At 37.3% G+C, this 18,547-nt stretch overlaps 4 protein-coding genes and 1 long non-coding RNA gene across 5 annotated transcripts in view; 1 reads left to right on the top strand and 4 right to left on the bottom strand.

Annotated features, from left to right (window-relative positions):
* Positions 1–249, top strand: part of LOC110424343 (uncharacterized) — a 3,178-nt gene extending 2,929 nt beyond the window's left edge. Inside the window, exon 8 of the mRNA XM_021438900.2 lies at positions 121–249. Coding sequence (XP_021294575.1) covers positions 121–249 — 129 coding nt within the window. The remainder of the gene's footprint in view (positions 1–120) is intronic.
* A 507-nt stretch (positions 250–756) lies between these two features.
* Positions 757–2,524, bottom strand: NAC010 (NAC domain containing protein 10). The gene is made up of 2 exons (XM_021438461.2): positions 2,415–2,524; positions 757–1,767 (listed from the first exon to the last, which is right to left on the bottom strand). Exon 2 carries the CDS (start codon positions 1,526–1,528, stop codon positions 1,175–1,177), a length of 354 nt encoding a protein of 117 aa, XP_021294136.2. The 5' UTR covers positions 1,529–1,767; positions 2,415–2,524; the 3' UTR covers positions 757–1,174.
* A 9-nt stretch (positions 2,525–2,533) lies between these two features.
* On the bottom strand, positions 2,534–3,275 carry LOC149526684 (uncharacterized). Its single transcript, XR_016351732.1, has 3 exons — positions 3,075–3,275; positions 2,688–2,936; positions 2,534–2,595 (listed from the first exon to the last, which is right to left on the bottom strand). It is a non-coding gene; the product is annotated as an uncharacterized LOC149526684 (long non-coding RNA).
* A 4,892-nt stretch (positions 3,276–8,167) lies between these two features.
* Positions 8,168–10,299, bottom strand: LOC110424619 (Protein kinase superfamily protein). Its single transcript, XM_021439224.2, has one exon. It carries the CDS (start codon positions 9,751–9,753, stop codon positions 8,746–8,748), a length of 1,008 nt encoding a protein of 335 aa, XP_021294899.1. The 5' UTR covers positions 9,754–10,299; the 3' UTR covers positions 8,168–8,745.
* A 2,226-nt stretch (positions 10,300–12,525) lies between these two features.
* Positions 12,526–16,134, bottom strand: LOC110424611 (HAESA-like 1). Its single transcript, XM_021439214.2, has 2 exons — positions 14,021–16,134; positions 12,526–13,587 (listed from the first exon to the last, which is right to left on the bottom strand). Exons 1-2 carry the CDS (start codon positions 15,747–15,749, stop codon positions 13,193–13,195), a joined length of 2,124 nt encoding a protein of 707 aa, XP_021294889.2. The 5' UTR covers positions 15,750–16,134; the 3' UTR covers positions 12,526–13,192.
* Positions 16,135–18,547: the final 2,413 nt, after the last annotated feature.

Here is an 18,547-nt window from a genome sequence, read left to right as displayed (position 1 = left end):
ACTTAAAAATATGCATGTTGAGATGCAAGTCGGTGATTATGCTCGTCTTCTAGAACCTTCTAAGCCTAAAGGAACTATCATAGTCATTGAATTCACATGTCTTTTGTTTGTCTTTTCTAGAGATTCACCCTTTCAGCTCGTAATTTCGCTTGGACCACCAAAAGACTTCACTCAAGTATGCTTCATATATTCTTCTTGCACCATCCCATGTCCGCACAAGGAAGATCTAATTCTCCGGGAGCGGAATAAACCATGAATTCTCTTCATTTATTTGGACTTAGCCAAAACAAGTTAGAAAAATTTTTTTTTTTAAAAAGATGTAGGCTCTTCTTTGGATATTCAATCTTAAGATTAATTATCAATTATTTGTATTACACATTTTTAACGAATTTATAAATTACCTCAAATTTATAAAATTTAGTTATATCAATAATTTAAAATTCAAATAAAATTTATAAAGATACAATGAAATACATTATACAGTATATTAGAATATTTTAAACATGCAATGATATTTTACATCTGTAATTTCGGATATGTAAATTCTAGTTCTGCCGAAGAAGTAAAAGTTATTAAAAAAACAAAATATATAAATGTGCACACTTAGAGAAAATGGGAGATGGGAATGAACAAAACCCTAGATGAATGATACACATTTACAATCGCACAAAAGAATCCATGATTTATAGAATTCGAAACAGTTGAAATTTTGCAGTGATCATGAGTTTCTAACACAATATATATATGAGAAATGGATAAATAAAACTAAGATCTATAGGACTACTAGCAGAAGTTTATAGGAGTCATATCTTTGTACAATCCTACTATAAATTTATAAATGTCATCAAACCTTATAAATGGATAGAATATGGTCAAAAAAATATAAATATAAATAAATATTACGGAAATGGGTATACAAATAGGGCACCAGCTGCTCCCTTGCCTGGTCCTTTGCTCAAGAGCTAGCGTGGTCATGGGCAAATCTTCCAAAGCATCTGACTCTTTTATCTTTTAAGAAAAGAAGCCATTCCCACCTTATTCTTCATTCCCTCCTTCCTCATGCAAAATCACAATCCAATAATTTATTTGACTATTACAGAGCAACAGCAACAGCACCAACCAAATAAGTCCTTGTCGTAGCTGCTCTACCAAATGCTGATCGATCCTCCCATTCCTATAATTTTCTTTCAAGTCTCCCTTTGCTTGTATCAGAGGCTAATCGAATGAAGGAAGATCCATCACCTTGAACAACCAAATTTGGAATTAGTGGAGGTGGGCTTTCTCTATTATGGCTCCCATGGTCGAATGGGATAAAAGGTGGATTGAAATACTCATGAACAAGAGCCGTGCTGCTACTCTTAGGTATAGGACTTTGGTCATGCCGGCTTCGATTTTTCAACTTTCTATTAAGTGCATCCTTAACACTACTTGGACCGCATTGTCTAGGTTGAGTTTGGTAAAATACTTTTGAAGCCACTAGCTCCCCATCTTTCTCTTCTTCATTGTTGCCAAGGTGATATTGATGCATCACCCAGTTGGTCTTCTCAGGCTTCCTTTGTCTGCCGTAATTGGTGTAGAGTACTAAAATCTTTTTGAAACCCTTCACTGCCCCACCAACCAAAACTGGTCTGGTCTTGCCTGTTTTATGCCACCTTGTTTCGCTTCCATCTTCATCCGTGTGAACTTTTCTTCTCTTCCTAGTCCCGGTTGTGTATGCCTTGGAGGGCCGATGAAAGAAGTGTCGAATTTGCCCATCTTTGCTCACTCCTTCACCATTAAAATGTAAACAGATCAAAGGATTTAGTTTATGCAAGGAACTATAATCGGAGTGAATAGCTTAATTGTATGAGTCAGAAAGGAAATTAAGATGTACTTTGTTTGGTTACTGAATACTCATTGCCATCTTGACAACCAGTTAGGCCATTTTAAGCCAATTAGCTAGGAATGATGAAGGGCAATGCCTAGATCCTAGGGTTAAGCAAGGGGCGTAATGCTACCTTTATTTGCTAAGCCTAAGTCACATGTCTCTGAGAAAATTTATGGCTTGAGTAGGACCAAAGGATCTCACGTAATTAGACCAGTCCACACCAGCAAATCTTTGGCAATTAGAATTAGCCAACTTAGGTGCTTTCTTACAATACACTTAACTGGATTCTGTAAAGTAACTTACAGAATCCATTCCCATCTAAAATTCATCTACCAACATAGATCATTGATCCATAGTGGCCAAAAGAAACAAGATACACAGATCGTTGATGTACCCTAAAAGCAAAGTAGAAAAACAAAACCAGAACGAAAAGCTATGTATTCCAAGTGAAAAGCAGTTGAAGGAAACCCCTAGAACTCAGAAAGCTAGTACGTTTGGAGCTAAATTGACAGGCGTAGTGCTGATTAAGGTAAAAGCATCAAAATACCTGGCAGCCTCTCTGGATGAGTGTAGCAAATCCCATTTTCTCCCTCCAGCGTTGGAATAAACTCATCAATCAACGTGAAGCTTGCGCATATAGATATACCTTTGCTCTAAATGCTCTAATTTCTGGTCAGTTGGATCAAACTTCACCCCGCTGGTAACCCCGGCAAATCATGGATTCCCGCCTAACCCCAAGCATGAAAATAAAATATTAGTAAAGTATATGCATCAAACTGTATGGAATAAATAACTGCAGAATGAGATTATGAATATGTACCTGATCTTGGTAGGGAATGTTATGGCCACAGGAAGGGCAAATAATGATTCGGAATATAGGGTTTTGGTGTCGGAAACGGAGGCGGTTTCTTTAGTACTGGCGGGCTGCTGTAACTAACTGTAGAGCTCTATCATCGTCGAGTTATTGCACCATGTCATCTCTCTTGTTCTGCTCTTATTCCCATCACAAAGCTGATTTCTTCTGCTTGTAGCTTCTTCCCCCACTTTCTCCAACTCGCACGCGAAAATTCTAGCAAAGATTGGCACATAAAACAGAAACCAAAACCCAAAACAAAAGATGGATAAAATAAAATAAAATAAAAATAAAAATAATTAAAATAAGTAAAGCAAAACTTGTCTCTTTTAGAGCACGTTTTCAGTTACCCACTTTTTCTTTCTTGATGTTTGGCAACGAATTTAATTCTTCCACGCTCTTTTATTCTTCTTTTTAATTTTCTCCTTGCGATTGAGGGTATAGCCAGCTGTTGCTGTATACTCCCTAGTTCTTGGCAAACGAAGAGAAAGAGAAAGGGAGAGGGAGAGAGAAAGAGAGAAGATTCATAGGCGGTATAAATGAAAGGAGCAAATGGGATTTATTCATTTTAATTCTAAAAAAAATTATAATAAATGTTGCTTGGACGTCAAGTTTGGTTATGCTAACGTATATACGCTTGTATGACAGAATAAATGCAAGTCTTCGACCGGGTACCTTGCTTTACGGGTAGGTCTAAACATGAGAAGGGATATACACTGGTTTAATTCAAAAGCTTAATAAATAACTGACTTAACCAAAATAATTAAAATAAAATTGGAAGAAAGAGTTGAGTGGAGATAGGGCAACCAGGGTACTCTTTCCAGGACATTTTACCTCCTTTGAGAGGGAGATATGGCGATTTCCTGAGCAAAAACGCTTTTAGCTCCAGTGTCAAACTGGAGTGTTCTTAAAGCTATGGAAAAACCAAATAAAATTGTTGAAATTATACAAATATTATATTATTGTAACAGAAACTACGAACCAACAAATTAATCCCATTTCTTCACGTAGACTTCTCATGTTAAGCAAGGAATCACCACCTTCCCCTCTCTCTCTCTCTCTCTCTTTCAGCTTTAGATATGTATGTTATATGTTAGGCTTGAATTGAAGTTCTCCTATAGCCGTAATTACAAGAGATTAATATTGTGATGTAATATTCTAGTATATTTCTGGTGTAACATGACCTGCACCAACTTTCAAGCTGGTGACAATTATATAAATGTATTGTATTTTATTGTTAATTATATATATACAATTTACAGTGGTAAGTTCCTTTATAATTAGTATTATTATTTATAGTATATTGAAAGTTTTTGCAAGTGCCAAAGATTGCTTTAGGCACACGAATATACCCAATCAGCAGCTAGGAGAAAATTTTGGATAATGAAATCATATCAGTAGCCTGCACGTTTCTGAACGTATATTTGCTCTCTTAAAACCCCGCTCATCATGGGCAAAGATGATCTGATTATGTAGCTTTTTTGGATCAAATGGCTGACAGGCAAGCAACTGTAGGAGGTGGAAAATCACAATCCTTCACGTAATTAACTTATCATAGCCGACATTGACAGGTTACGGATAATATTAAAGGGTTTTCCATCTTTCATGTGTTTGGAGAGCTTCCCTCAGAAGCCACGCAACAAGAAGAAACTTCTTTGTTAAGCTTTCAACTTTAACGTATGGCTTAGGGTTTTTTATTATTATTATTTTGAGGGGGACTTTGTCAAGATGTGCTATGTTCCCCGTTTGAAAAAGGTGTTTTTGTTTCCCAGATACCTCCATACAAATAATTGTCCCCTTTCGCAGGTTTTGGCTGCGTCTGTCTGATCAGTTGCTCTTTGTTCATACAATTTCCTTATAAAAAACCCCCTCCTTTTTTTTTTTTGTTTATCCAAGAACTTGAAAGCTCCATGGAGAAGTACTTAATCATCAAGAGAATGATGGGTTTTGTTCACCAAAGCTTAATGAGCAACCTAAGTTTGGGGATAGTGGAAACACGGCATGCAATGTCCAGGCAAACATAAGATCATTTTCAAGCATTTGATACATGGTTCACACTTTCCGTTCAGCACTGAAAGCGAAAGGTCATTTCAAAAGTCGTGATTTTATAAACTCTTCAATGCCATCTATTTTCAATGGAAATCACCGACTTCTCTGCATCTTCCAACTTTTTTTCACTGAACAATTCTTTTTAACCCTTGAGCTTAAGCATTTGCATGGCCTAAAAGTTAACACGAATATTATCAGTTTTTAATGAAATAGGCTTTCCAAATTAATGTTACGCTATCTTCATTTAATTATGATTGAAAAACACAACGTACTGCGAATTAAATCCCAATTAAATGTAAAAATCATGGTAATTGATGAGGATGCCCTCCAGTCCCGTCATGATCACTACATTATATATTGCAAAGGCAACGCGTCCTGCCTATGAATGATATTAATATTGAAAAGGTTGTCATGAAAGTATATCGAAAAGAGAGGTCCATTTTAGAATTTTTTTTTTTCTGAAATGGGATTGTGTTTTGCATTTCCATTATGATGAAGGAATGATTTAGGAATTGAAGCAATCGAATTCAGTGACAGCAAATGGGAAGTAATCAATGATTTCTTATGATGGATTACAACTTCTTTTTTATCTGTTTCATGAGACTATAAAGACATTCAAACACCTTTAGTTAAAAAAAATTAGTGATGATCAAGCCAATAGGCTTCAATTTACGTGTAAAGTTTCTTGATTAACAAGTGTTAATTTGCTACTTAGCTAGCAAGCTTTTGGTATTATTTGCTAATTGCTACTTATACCTAGCAAGTAATTTCCATCTATTTACTTATGTGGATTTATTTGATGTTAATCATAAATGGCAAGTAAGTGATGCTTTTTAAATAATACATTGCACTAAATCATATCTAAATTATATTTAGTTTATATATATATATATATAAATGTATATGAATAATTGAGATTAAGTCTATGACAATGCAATCTTATCTTGATGTAAGACGGTAGAACATTAATTCCTCTAAGGTATTGAATTTTCTTTAACTGTACACCCAATATATTTGTTTGATTGTTGATTATTTTCTTTTTAATGTATTACTTAATTATGTTATAGTTCATATTAAGATTTGATTAATTAATTATGACTGTAATTGTCAAAACTCAACACCATAAAGCATCAACTGCTCCAACCACCTGGTATGTTGGAATCAAGACTTGACCAAAAGGAGCCAGTAATAAAGTTCCATGAAACTACCAGCAACCTTGAGAGCAAATGTTACTATCTTATATTTTCTATGGAGAGAAAAAACTATGTTTCTTTGTTTTGGTGGAAAAGAAAGAGAAAGAAATGAGGAAAATGGGTGGATCAATCCATTTTCACTTTCTCATAAATCCAACCCTTCAATGGTGAGAGGAAAGGGAAGTGGAAGTATCTCCTCATAATAAACCTTGCAGGAAACTAAATCCATAGAAGCTACTTTCGATCCTATTGCTGATTTAAGAAGCCATCGAATGGTCTCAAAAACATGGAAAGATCCCTACTAAATCCTATTCTTGCATGTAATTAGCAAATAACTTTTACCATTTAAATGGGCCAGAATCTTTAGCTAGCAGGCATATTACTTGGGCTAAGCCTGCTCTGTACCGGGAATGCTTTTCTTTACCCTTTTCCTAAGACCAAAAATGGTCCAGGCCAAAGCAGTTTCTCGGCCCAAGGGCCAACGACCAGCTGTATGATGCCGTGTTTGTTTCATGAATTCACACCTTTAATTTAAAAGACATATTTATAAGATAAAAAAATATATTTATTTAGTTCAATATTCATTTCATCTTTTATTAATATGAAATATATGTTATTCAACTCTACCACCCTTTTATTCATATAAGAGAGAGACCCAGTTTGGTTCAGACTTATCTCTGCCTTAATATATCATTTATGAGAATTCTACATCAATAAAAAATTGAAGGTAAAATATCTTTATTTTTTTAATTTTGATTAAAATTAAAAAAAAAATCTACTTGTTTTTAAAATAGACAATTCATTCAAAAAAATATTTTTCATTAGACACTAAATTTAATCGTTAATCAATTATTAATGTTTCTATCAATTTGATAACCTGACAACCTTTGATTTATTTTTAAAATTATTATGACAATTTTTTATTTTCTTATTAATTGAAAAAAAACTTCCCTAGATGGGGAGCACTGGTGCTCCCTTGAGAGTCTTGATCAAGGTCCCTTTTCTTGGGCTTTCTTTTTAAATTTTTTTAAAAATGTAATAATAATTTTTAAAATTAATAAAAAAAATTATTTTAATCTTTGACTAATCTCTATCAACTATATTTGTATTTATAAGATGGAGTATTTATTTTAAAAATTAATAAATTTGTTTAAAATTTTGACTAAAGCTTAAAAAAATGAGAATATATATTTTGCTTAAAATAACTTATACTCTCATATTATTTGTCACATATCCATATTTCTAATTCAAAAAAAAATTATCTATTTAATGAAGAAAGACCCTTAATTATATGTCTAAATCACAACCAATACATCTCTTCCTATTTGGGATGCATGACATTTGTAGCGTCAAAAAGGATTCTTACTCTGTCACAATGTCATGTCATTCTATTTTTAAAGCGAATTGCAAGAGGTGCTTTTTTAATTACCAAAGATCATTTATACTTTTTTTAAAATGCAAATTTATCATTTTAATTATTCAAATAATTTAAATTTCAAATAAAAATTAAGTGCATTTTAAAAAATAAAAATAACAAGAATAAAACTATTTAATTTATAATCTAAAGCAATTTTAATACTTGGAAAACGATCTAAAAATAATTTATTTCTATTACATCTTAACAATAATCACTTAAAAATATAAAAAAAAATGTTATTATTTTTTATCATAATGTCGTTTTCAAACATTAAATTTTAACCCTTCACAATACTTTTTCACCATATACTCAAAAATCCCAAACCACACTTTTCACAACAATTTCTCACAGGAACTTTTCGATCCTAATTTTCCCATACCAAAGCTTTTTTTGCAAGTGTAACAACAATGCCAAGAAATTAAAACCACCATTTATTCTTCTTCAATACTATTAATACTTTAATTGTTAGGTTTGAGTTATTTATAGATGTATTTTGGGCGACATTCCACGGTCCATATCCCATTAGTTACATCCACTGCTTTTTCTGCTACATTTTGAAACTTTAAATAGTAAGAGATTAGGGCTTAATAAATAATTGTGGAACAAACGTTTTGCATGATTGTCTAAACAGATTATTGACAAAGCAAACAGAATCTACTGAAGAATTAAGGGTTTAATTTACATTCAAATGGAACTAATTGGATAATTTGGACAAAGACTAATTGGAGAGAAAGAGACACACACAAATGACACAAATGTCTCAATCAAAGTCCAATCAAGATGATATGGGATCCCAAAAAATAATTTTATAATTTAAAAGACTTGTACAAACTATTAAACATGATTATTCGTTAATGATTTACATGAAAAGTATAGTCAAATGATGGAGCCATGACAAGCCAAAATAAGGAACTGATTGAAAGAAATCTAAGGAAAAAAAAGAAAATTCTTGTTTCGTGGTCCCCCTTTCACCACCAAAAAACGATGCCCCATTTCCACACGGAAACACAAGATTAATAATCAACGCCCCAAGACCAGGCAGTTGAAGCCACGTTGGCCCCCCTCTTTGCACATCTCGTAATTTCCCTTTTCAATATTTCCCACAAAATTCGTCCTCATTTGCCAGCTCTTATCTTACACCCATTTTGTAGACACCCCACGTGTGTACTCTCTCTTCATTTTGCTGTTTATCTCATCAACTGATCAAAGTCAAAAACAAACCCGATATTTCCAATTTCTCTATTTCAGACTCACGCTGTTCTCATAGGATAACCCCCGAAAAGAAGCAATATCCTCAAAGATCAAAATTGCTTCCCATAGAGTTGAAAGAATGGTGGTGTATACCTGGAGCTTTTGGCTAAATACGCTAATGGCAGGCCTCAACTTCCAAATTGTTCAAGATGGTTGCCACTTGGGATATACAAGGCCTATCCTTCCTGTAATTACCAACGCAAGCCGAAGCAACTTTGGCCAGTCTAACAAGAGGTTTTATATCAGATGGAATTACAAGTCGAGGGTCCAAAAGTTCACTAAGCTTTTTATCCTTTATCAATGGCAATGCCCATCTAACAAGCAACCCTTCTTCGCTTCTCCTCCCAGTCAAAAGCTCCAACAAAACCACCCCAAAGCCATAAACATCGCTTTCCTTGCAAGCACCGCCTCCTCTTTCGACCCAATACTCATCATCTACATACCCAACGAGCCCTTTCTTCTCTTGGGGTGCCAAAAATGATAGCCCGTATCCACATAACTTAGCAACAAATTTCACATCTAATAATATATTTGATGCCTTAATGCAGCCGTGTATTATATTTGGTGCCATCCCTTCATGCAAATACTCAAGCCCTCTGGCTACCCCGGCAGCAACCCTTAAACGCCTGTTCCAATCTAATAATGATGCACCGTCGGAGTTTTCATGCAAATAAAAATCCAAATTCACCATACCAACAAACTCCATTACTATAATTCTCTCACCTGGAGCTTGTGCAAACCCTATAATGGGGACTATGTGAGGATGTTGAGCTAAAGAAAGTGTTCTGATTATTGAAGCAAACCCGAATCCAGCATTGCTCAAAACCAGCCGCGGATGTATCCTTTTTACCGCAACGAGCTCCGCTCTTGGTGATATGGCTGCATAAACAGTACCTAAACGGCCTTTACCAATGATTCTTCTATGGTTAAAGCCATCTGTCGCTGCATCTATATCTGTTAATTGATACGCGCTTGCACAAACCTTGACAGGCAGTTCTTGTTTTGGATCAGATTTTACCGGTTTCTTTCTACAGATGATGATGAGAAAGATACCAAGAATGAAAAGAGAGATTGAAAGAAGAACCAAAACCAAATCATATGCAATATCCTCACCTCGGCTCATCTTTTCTGGTGCTAATAAACTATGGCCTTTGTCTACTTTTGATCAACGAAATGGTTAGGAGAAATGAAGAATGAAGAAAGAAGAAAAGGGGTTTGAAATTTGGCTGGCTAGTCCATAGTCCATACAGTAACGTGTTGAAAACGCTCACTCCTATATATGGGATTGGTCTTTGGACTTTGAACTTTGAAGAGTTTTTAAAAGAGAAAGGTGAAGGGAAATAGGAGGGGTATCTCTTTGAGTAAATGCACAGACTTTGAAAATTGGGTTACATTTGGTAAAAGAGTTGGTGTTCTACCCCTCAAAGTCTAGTTTACTTTGATTCCTGGTTGGCCCCCTCTAGTTATTCCTTTTCAAAAGCAACTTAAGTTGTAACCAGACGAGCTTCGGAGTAATTGAAAATTTGAGACCCAGCAAACATGCGTTTCTTGGACAGATTCTGATGAGAATTGATCAGTAATCTTGTCTGTCCTTTGCTTTGTCATCATGCTTAGGTGGCTAGCTAGTTCTTAATTCATAGGCTTGCCCTTTCTTTAATTCTGCAAAGTATAGTAGCTAACTTGTCAAGAATTGAGAATGTGCAGTGGTAAAAAATATCTCATGCTGATTGAGATATGGATAATGAAAGATTGGTACCTTCAACTTTCCATCCAAGGCACATCTCTTTTGTTTATATTTGTCATATCCATATTGGATAGACATCATTAGTAACACAAGTTTCATTTTATCTTTCATTAATTAATTGAAAATTACAGCCTCAATAATCTCAACTAAACACAACGATAATTTACCAATCATTTGAATCACAGTTTAGTTGCAACAAACGCAGGTACTATTTTGTCAAGCTCGTACCTAAACGTTTAAAGTATGGCTGAAGTTTTGGTAGAAGGAAGTAGCTTTAGAGCATTTTGAAAGCATATAATTTTAACCCAGCAAATGCATGTACCTAACACAGGATTTAAATGCTTGTCATCTCTTTCATGTCAGCAAATATTTATAGACCTGTAAAATATTGGCACTCTCTCTGCTGACTTTAGATCAAAGGTTTTTATGCAAGACACAGCAACGATTTATTACTATTAAATTCGGATTATTCTTTTTTCTTGTATAACACTGTACTTGGGATTTTGCAGCAACTAATGCAGGACTTAGGAAATTAACATTAGCAAGTGTCAGAATAAATAATGGAACCTTAAAAAATGTTATTATTCAAGAGGATATGCTAAATAATCTGATTAAGCATGAATTAAAAGGATAGGTAATGTCAAATATGAATGGAATAAATCAGGGAATAGGTTAGTAGACTTAGCAGATTTCACCCAACTCAGGGCCCTGTTAAAGAGCAAGTTTACTGAAACAGGCCGTCCTAGTTGAGACCCATAAATTCTTTTGGACCAGAATATAGTTTCCCACTGTGGCGAAACTTTTGGCAGGAATTGTTATCAGGCATTTGGGGCCTCATTCTCTATCGGACCTAGTCCACCCATATGGGCTTCATGAGTGAGCCTTGCCTTGTGTTTTGACTCATTTTTCCCGGTACTTTTTTCTTTTCTCCCTGGACCAAAGAAAGCTTCAAATTCGGATTGAGAAAAAAGAGTTCAAATATGTGGAGATCATTTGAATGAAAGAATCTTTCCATACTTCTAGGCTAGATATGGGACCATAAGAAAAAGTGGGAGACAATTTTCGATGGATTTTGACGCATCGACGATGGTCCCTCTGGGTAGACCTACCCCAATTACCAAGGAGCTGGATTCAATGCGTTCAGAAGCGGTAGGGAGATGGCATTTTCAGACCTTGAAGCCACTCGTGCACTGATAGCAGCCCACGGATTTCAGGATTTGTAAAACCCACCCAAATTTCGGTCGGATTTGTTCTCAACCCACAAAGGGTCAAAATTCGAACTTAGATATGTCTCTGTAATATTAAAGTAAAGGAGAGAACCGACAGATGTGAGCTACAATGCAACTAGAAGTAGCAGCAGTTTAGGAGCAGCAACAAAACTTTACGCCATTTCTTTATTTTGGCTTAGCGTGGTCCATGTATAGCCTTCCCCCGCAACAAGGATTATTTGCAGAGATATTCCTATTTCCTAACGTTGCTAACGGGATTCCACTTACCGCAAACTTCGACGTCGTAAAAATTTGTTTCCACTTGAGATCATGTAATGTTAGAAAGAGACAGTGAAATTAAGGAAATCAATTATCCTTAGCAATCGGTGTTCCTTCTTTTGGCAACAAAATATCAGAGGGAAGTAACGCAACAGAAGAAGAGGATGAGCTGCAAAGAAAAAGACCAAAATCAATCGTATGAAAGCAGTTGTAATAGATAGGGGTATATACAGAGCTTTCTGAATAATATGCTGAAAGCAAAGCCTCGCCTAACTCTCGGAAGAAACAAAAAACCAGCGTATAACACTGGCCCATTATGTTGGGATTTTGGTTTATATGGGACAGCTGCTTTCATCTCAAGTTTCCCGCTGAAAAGTACACACGCGGCACTCGAAATTCTGGGAAGCATTATGGATCACTGCAGAGCAAATGAGAGCAGCGAAAGTAGATTTGGGTGTTGGTTTAATGTGCATAATTATAATGTCAAATCCTAGGAAATGCTTTATGGTTGCAATAAATATTAAGAGGCTGGTAAATTTATAGAGGTACAACCAACCAACTAATGCAAAATGACAAGTTAGACAGCCTAAGGCCGCAATACAGGACCGTGGGTCTTGTCCTTAGGCACTTTCCAAAATGATGAATGGATCAAGTCGCAACAAGTATAGCAATAAAAGCAGCAGAAGCAAGAATGCCACTGGAATTAATGGTTAGGGCCCATGGAGGACCAACCTCACCTACCACTTCATTAACAGATTTATAGCTATCCCAGTTATTGTATGTAGGTGATTTGATTATAGACAAAAGGGATAAGCCACTGTAAAATCTCACAGCTAAGAGTAAGTCCAACCAATTTTAACTGACAATGGCACAGGTTTAAGTTGGATAATTTTCCCTTTAATGGGATCTTCTCATGTTTCACAGGGTGTGTTTACGAAGGTCGTTGGTGAAACAAATATCACCCGACTGAGATGCTAGCCATAACTCTGCAGCATCACTTCCATCAGCGTGCACATTGTTTTCAAGTCCTTAACATGGTAACGCAGGCAGCAACCAGCCGTTTTGTAGACGTGGAATAAAACCTTCATTGTTTATAAATTTACAGTGTGCATTAACTCCTTAATAAATCTGCCTCTCTCTCTCTCTCTCTCTCTCTTTCACAGTGTAAATTTCAACATCTACTGTCTTTCCTCCCCGCTAAAGCAACCTGTAAAGCAAACATCAAGTGGGTACAATGATTGACAAGCAAAACTTGAGAGCAAGAAAAAAAAGGGGCGTATCACCCTTGTGGCTCTGTTTTTGCAACAAGCTATACGAGGATAAATTTTTCCTCAAGCTACACTCCCTTGATCTGAGGCATCTTCATAGTAATAAGGAGTCAATTTCCCATCCTTTTTAGCAGCAGCCTTCGGCTGGCTCTCAGCACCTGCTTCTTGCAACATCTTAACCACCCTTCTCATTGACGGGCGGTTGATTGGGAGCGGACTGGTACAGAGGAGGCCGATGTTGAGGACCTTGCATATTTCTTCTTTGAAACAAGGATCGAGTTTGGAATCAAGAACATGGTCCACTCCTTTCTGATCTAGAGTGGTGCAGACCCACTTTACCAGGTCCTTCTCCCCATACTCCGGGTCAATGGGAAGTCTGCCTGTGACCAACTCAAGTATAACAACCCCAAAACTGTATATGTCACTCTTCTCATTCACTCGAAGCGTATATGCATACTCTGCAACAAAATATTTTGTAGAGAGGTTAGTACTATTGAGCGAAAAATAACACATGCACTGAATGAGTAACATTAAAATATTTGCAGAGCCAATTGAAGGAGATTTATAAGGCAATGTCTCTAACATCATTAATATCAAAATTTATTCGAGAATCAAAACCAGTAAGACATATTAAAGTATCAAGGAAGGACTCTAATTAAGGATCCTCGTATTATTCAGTACAACCTAGAGATGAATACCAACTAATAAATGGACATATATGGTGTTTGTTGCAGTTAAAGTTTCACATTAACGGTTGCTTTAAATAGTTATTATCTAGATACTTCCGAATGTGCATTCAAAGGTCTTGGTAAAAACTAAAAGTGGCAGAGTAAAAGAATTACATTAAAACAGTAAATCAGAAGACTGACAGTAAAGATTTCAAAAACTAACCTGGAGCAATGTAACCGCAGGACCCTGCAATAACAGACATGGATTTAGCACCCTTTCCAGCTGCATCAACCACCTTGGCAACACCAAAATCGGCCACTCGAGCACCGAAATCCCCATCCAACAAGATATTATTGGACTTAACATCTCTATGCACAATCGCAGGCACACAATCATGATGCAAATAAGAAAGCCCCTCAGCTGCATCCACAATAATCTTGTACCTTGTCGGCCAATCCAGCAAACCACCTTTACTACTATGCAACAAATCACCCAAGCTGCCATTCTGCATGTACTCATACACCAGAAGCTTGCAATCTCTGGTAGTACAACAACACCACAACTTAACAATATTCTTGTGCCTAATCTTCCCCAAAGTCTCGACCTCAGCTTGGAACCCATCATCCTGAACCTGAGCCTGACCTTTCTCAAGATCTACACTCTCACAACCCTTTTTCGCTCCTCCCCAAAGCTTCTTTACGGCAACAGCCTCCCCATTACTAAGCACAACCTTGTAAACTTTCCCTGAAGATCCTCTCCCTATCACATTGTCCTCGTCAAGACAGTCCAAAATCTCATATTCACTAAAACCCAGCTTATGAAAGGACATCAAAGTCCACTTAGACTTGTCAATAGCCCTTGCTTTCTTATAATTCCTATACTTGAAGTAAAACCAAACCACACCAACAACAAACACCAAAGCAGCTAAAACAAAAATGGATCTGAGCAACCAAACATAACCTTTGTGCTTATCTCCGTCCCTACCAACACACGAACCACTAAAATTCCCACACAAACCAGGATTCCCTAAAAAGCTATTCTTATACATTTCCTTATCAAACAAAGGCGGCAACTCACCAGATAACAAATTATTGGACAGATTAAGCTGATTAAGCTTCAAGTTCTGCAAACCGAGCGGAATTCTCCCCGTGAACTGATTATTCGACAGATCAAGATAGTTCAGCACCGATAAACTCCCTATTCCATCCGGAATTTTCCCTGAAAACTTGTTATTAGCTAAATTCAACTCGTTTAACTTCTTCAAAGACTCGATTCCAGTAGGCAATTCCCCTTCCAACTCATTCCCATGAAGATTAAGAATTCCTAATCCATCAAGCTTCACTATACTTTTTGGCAACGGCCCACTAAACTTATTTTCACCGGCCGAAATTTGAACTAAATTATCAACTGAACCAATTTCTTCGGGCAATGATCCCGTAAACTCGTTCCCAGAGATAAACAAAAGCGATAGGTTCGCTGCATTTGCAATTGATTTCCCTATTTGCCCCGAGAACGAGTTATTAACCAGCTCAAGCAAATAAACGTGTGGGAGACCCCAGAGCCCGGCGGGTATTTCACCAGATAATTTGTTGTAACCAAGTCGGATCCGGTTCAGACTCCGACACTCGGCTAAACTCGACGGTAGTTGACCCGAAAACGAGTTGTATATCATTAGAATCTCTTCTAGGTTCCCTTTCTCGCATAAACTCGGCGGTATGAGACCGGTAAATTGGTTGTTAGAGACATCAAGCCACCTAAGCGGCGAGTTTTTGCCGAGGTTCTGGGGTAACTCCCCGGTGAGTCGGTTCTGAAAGATTCTGAGTTCGTACAGAGCTGGTGAGTCGGCGATACTCGGTGGTAATGCTCCTTCGAAGTTGTTCTGGTAAAGATTGAGACTTTCAAGTGGCAGCTGCGTCAACTCGTCCGGAATCGTTCCCGTTAACTGGTTCATCGACGCGTCGAGGATCTCAGCTTGGTCAAATTCGAGAACCTGCGAGGTAGTTCGCCGGTCAACGAGTTGTTGTAGAGTTCAATCTGAACTACGCTGGTTAACTCAGTGAGAGAACTCGGGATCTTGCCCACTAAGTGGTTAATAGCCAGGTCTAAATCGGTGAGTTTCTTGAGTCGACCCAGCGAGTCAGGAATCTCGCCAACTAAATTACACTCGGTGAGCCACAAAATCTCCAAGTTAGTTAAGTTGCCAAGCGCCGGTGGGATCCGACCCGGACTAAAAGGGTTGTACGACAAATTGAGCATTTTTAGGGTACTAATGTTTCCCAAAAAGGCGGGGATTGTACCGTCTAGGAGGTTGTAAACGAGTGACAAAACTTCAAAGCCTTTGGAACCGACCGAAAGACTCCGGAATATTCTCCGATAGATTGTTACCAGTTAATTCCAGGTATTTAAGGTTGGGAGGTCAGCTAAAGTGTGGGGGAGTTCACCAGTGAGGAGGTTCTGGGCGAGATCAAGGTGAGTGAGATTTTGACACGTGGAGATGTCGGAAGGGATGGGGAATTGATGTTGTTGTAGTACAAGGAACGTAGGTAAGGTTTTGGAGACGGCAAAGGAGGGAAGGGAAAGGGCCGGCGAGGTTGGTGCTGGAGAGGTTGAGGGAAGTGACGGAGCCAGTGGCTGAGTCACAGGAAACGCCACGCCAGTTGCATGGGGTTGGGTCACGAGGATTCCATGAGGAAAGGGCGGAGTCAGGGTCGGCGAGGGAGGCCTTCACTTGGAGAAGGTAGAGGCCTTCTTGGTTGAGAGAAAGTGAAGGTGGGGGAAAGGTGAAGAAGAGAAACGAAAGGAAAAGGAGAAGCATTTTTGCTAAGGCGAGGGGCAGAGGAGAAGAGAAAGGATGAGGAAGTGAAGTGATTTGTGCGTGAATATATTTGAGTCAGCCAAAGAGAGAGAGTTGGAGTAAGCTTTTTGAACGAGAAGGATTGTGTTTTGCCATTGGAGAGACAGGAATGAATGTGTGTGTATGCTGTAAGAGAGAGAAACAGAGAGAAGAAGAGTGGGGGTGTTATGATGTGTGCATTTTCATTGTGGTCTATGCTGGGTTTTAAACAGAATCATGGGGGGAGAGAAAAAAATAATATTGAAAAAAGTTAGGTTTTTTCTTCTTCTTTTTTTTTTGAATTGTAAAACTGAAAGCGAAGAAAATGACGTAAAAAGGGTTTCTTTTGTTTTTTTGTTTTTTTTTTTAGCGGAGAATCAACGGCTGGCGACAAGAAACGGGCAGAGGAAGCCAAAAAGTGCTTCACATCGGTCGCATCAGGGGGAGGCAATGGGTGGCAATGATCTCGAGGATGATAAAAATCTGGTGGTGGAGATTTTGAGAGACAGAGAAGAGCCTACTACTAGTTTAATATCAGACAATGACTAATTAAACTCTGTTTTATTGCGCGCGCACACAAAAAACAGAGCAATTGTTCCGCAGTAGTCCTTTTAAGTCACGCGTGGAGCTCCGTATTAACGAGCAATAGGGATGCTGTTGGCCCTGACTGGTTTTAGACTCTGAACAGACTGATCTAAAGTAAGCCTCCCCCTCTCGTCTTGCAATAAAAAGGTGGATGCTCTTCTAATCTCAAACTAATACCACGTCGTATCAGAGGCAGAGTCAAGGTTCAGGAACCAAGATTGGCACCATTTCTTGGACTCTTTTGATGCCCTTGTACTGTGCCAAAATGGAGACAAAGATTTGAATCAACGGTTGGTCCGTTGCTCGCATGCAATAAGCAATGGAGGCACGACGTTTTCAAGTGTGTTTCTACAACTTCATTAATTAATTTAGGTCTTTCAATAACTAGGAATGAGTTCAATGATAAATTTAAGAAGAAATAAAGCGACCCACCAATGAGAATAAACAATGGAATGTGTTCATTGAAGAGGTGAGGGTAACTACTTAATAGCCCTCCAATATTGATAGTAGGGTGTAACTTTATAGTATTAAGATTGGGAAGTTGAGGTCATAAGAATGAAAAGTGGGGGGTTTTCATTAATAAAAAAAGAGAGAAAAAAGTTCTTAAGTATTTGTACTTTTCATGGAAACTTTGACCTGATCGAATGACAATCATGGGATAAATCTCAAATAACATTTAATGCTTTGATTTAAGCAATTAACTATCTATTTTGTTCCAACTTCAAGTAAAAACATTTGACTACGAGTCTGAAGTGTAAGTTAGGGAATGAAAAAAGTAAATGAAGTCTTGACCAATTTCCATGCATGTGCAACATATTTCACATTTTCCTACCTAACGGGAGTAATACAATCTTAATACACAACTGTCAACAAAGCTTGATACTAATAGTAAATCTGAACTAAATGAATTGTTCGGCTTTTCAAATTAAAATAAAATATTTCGTTTTTCATACGTTCAAAATTAACACAAATAACAATTAAAAATTACGGATAAGATAGAAACCCAAAATCACTTATATTGAGATGAACCAACTCCCATTGATAATTCATTTAACTTATTGGAGATTAATTTGAAATTCAAAAAAGTATAATGTTAAATAAATATCCCTCCAAGTGGCGCAAGCAAAGTAGGAAACAGTGCTTGTTGGTAGTATCTTTCCTCCTGCTAGACAAAAGATACATCAAATTTTATTAATGGGAACGCGATATGTAGATAACATGAAAGGCGTGAAACAAGTGGCTGTAATTGGTCGAAGCATTTGGCTCTGGAGTTGGGAAGAGGCGCAGCCAATGCAGTTCAGAACCAGACACCATGGCTTCGACCCGAGGAA

This window comes from Theobroma umbraticum, unplaced genomic scaffold (assembly GCF_002168275.2).
Source record: "Theobroma umbraticum cultivar Fairchild unplaced genomic scaffold, ASM216827v3 scaffold_204.0, whole genome shotgun sequence".
NCBI classification, from domain to species: Eukaryota; Viridiplantae; Streptophyta; class Magnoliopsida; order Malvales; family Malvaceae; genus Theobroma; species Theobroma umbraticum.
The sequence above is the reverse complement of the archived record's forward strand: the minus strand, read 5'-3'. Positions and strand labels throughout refer to the sequence as shown.

What these genes read in the sequence shown, in the direction of transcription:
- NAC010 (XM_021438461.2), bottom strand. Translation starts at nt 1,528, where the DNA reads ATGCATCAATATCACCTTGGCAACAATGAAGAAGAGAAAGATGGGGAG.
- LOC110424611 (XM_021439214.2), bottom strand. Translation starts at nt 15,749, where the DNA reads ATGAACCAGTTAACGGGAACGATTCCGGACGAGTTGACGCAGCTGCCA. An exon ending in CTGCGGTTACATTGCTCCAG is followed by an intron (nt 13,588 to 14,020) that starts GTTAGTTTTTGA and finishes ATTTTGTTGCAG; the next exon opens with AGTATGCATATACGCTTCGA.
- LOC110424619 (XM_021439224.2), bottom strand. Translation starts at nt 9,753, where the DNA reads ATGAGCCGAGGTGAGGATATTGCATATGATTTGGTTTTGGTTCTTCTT.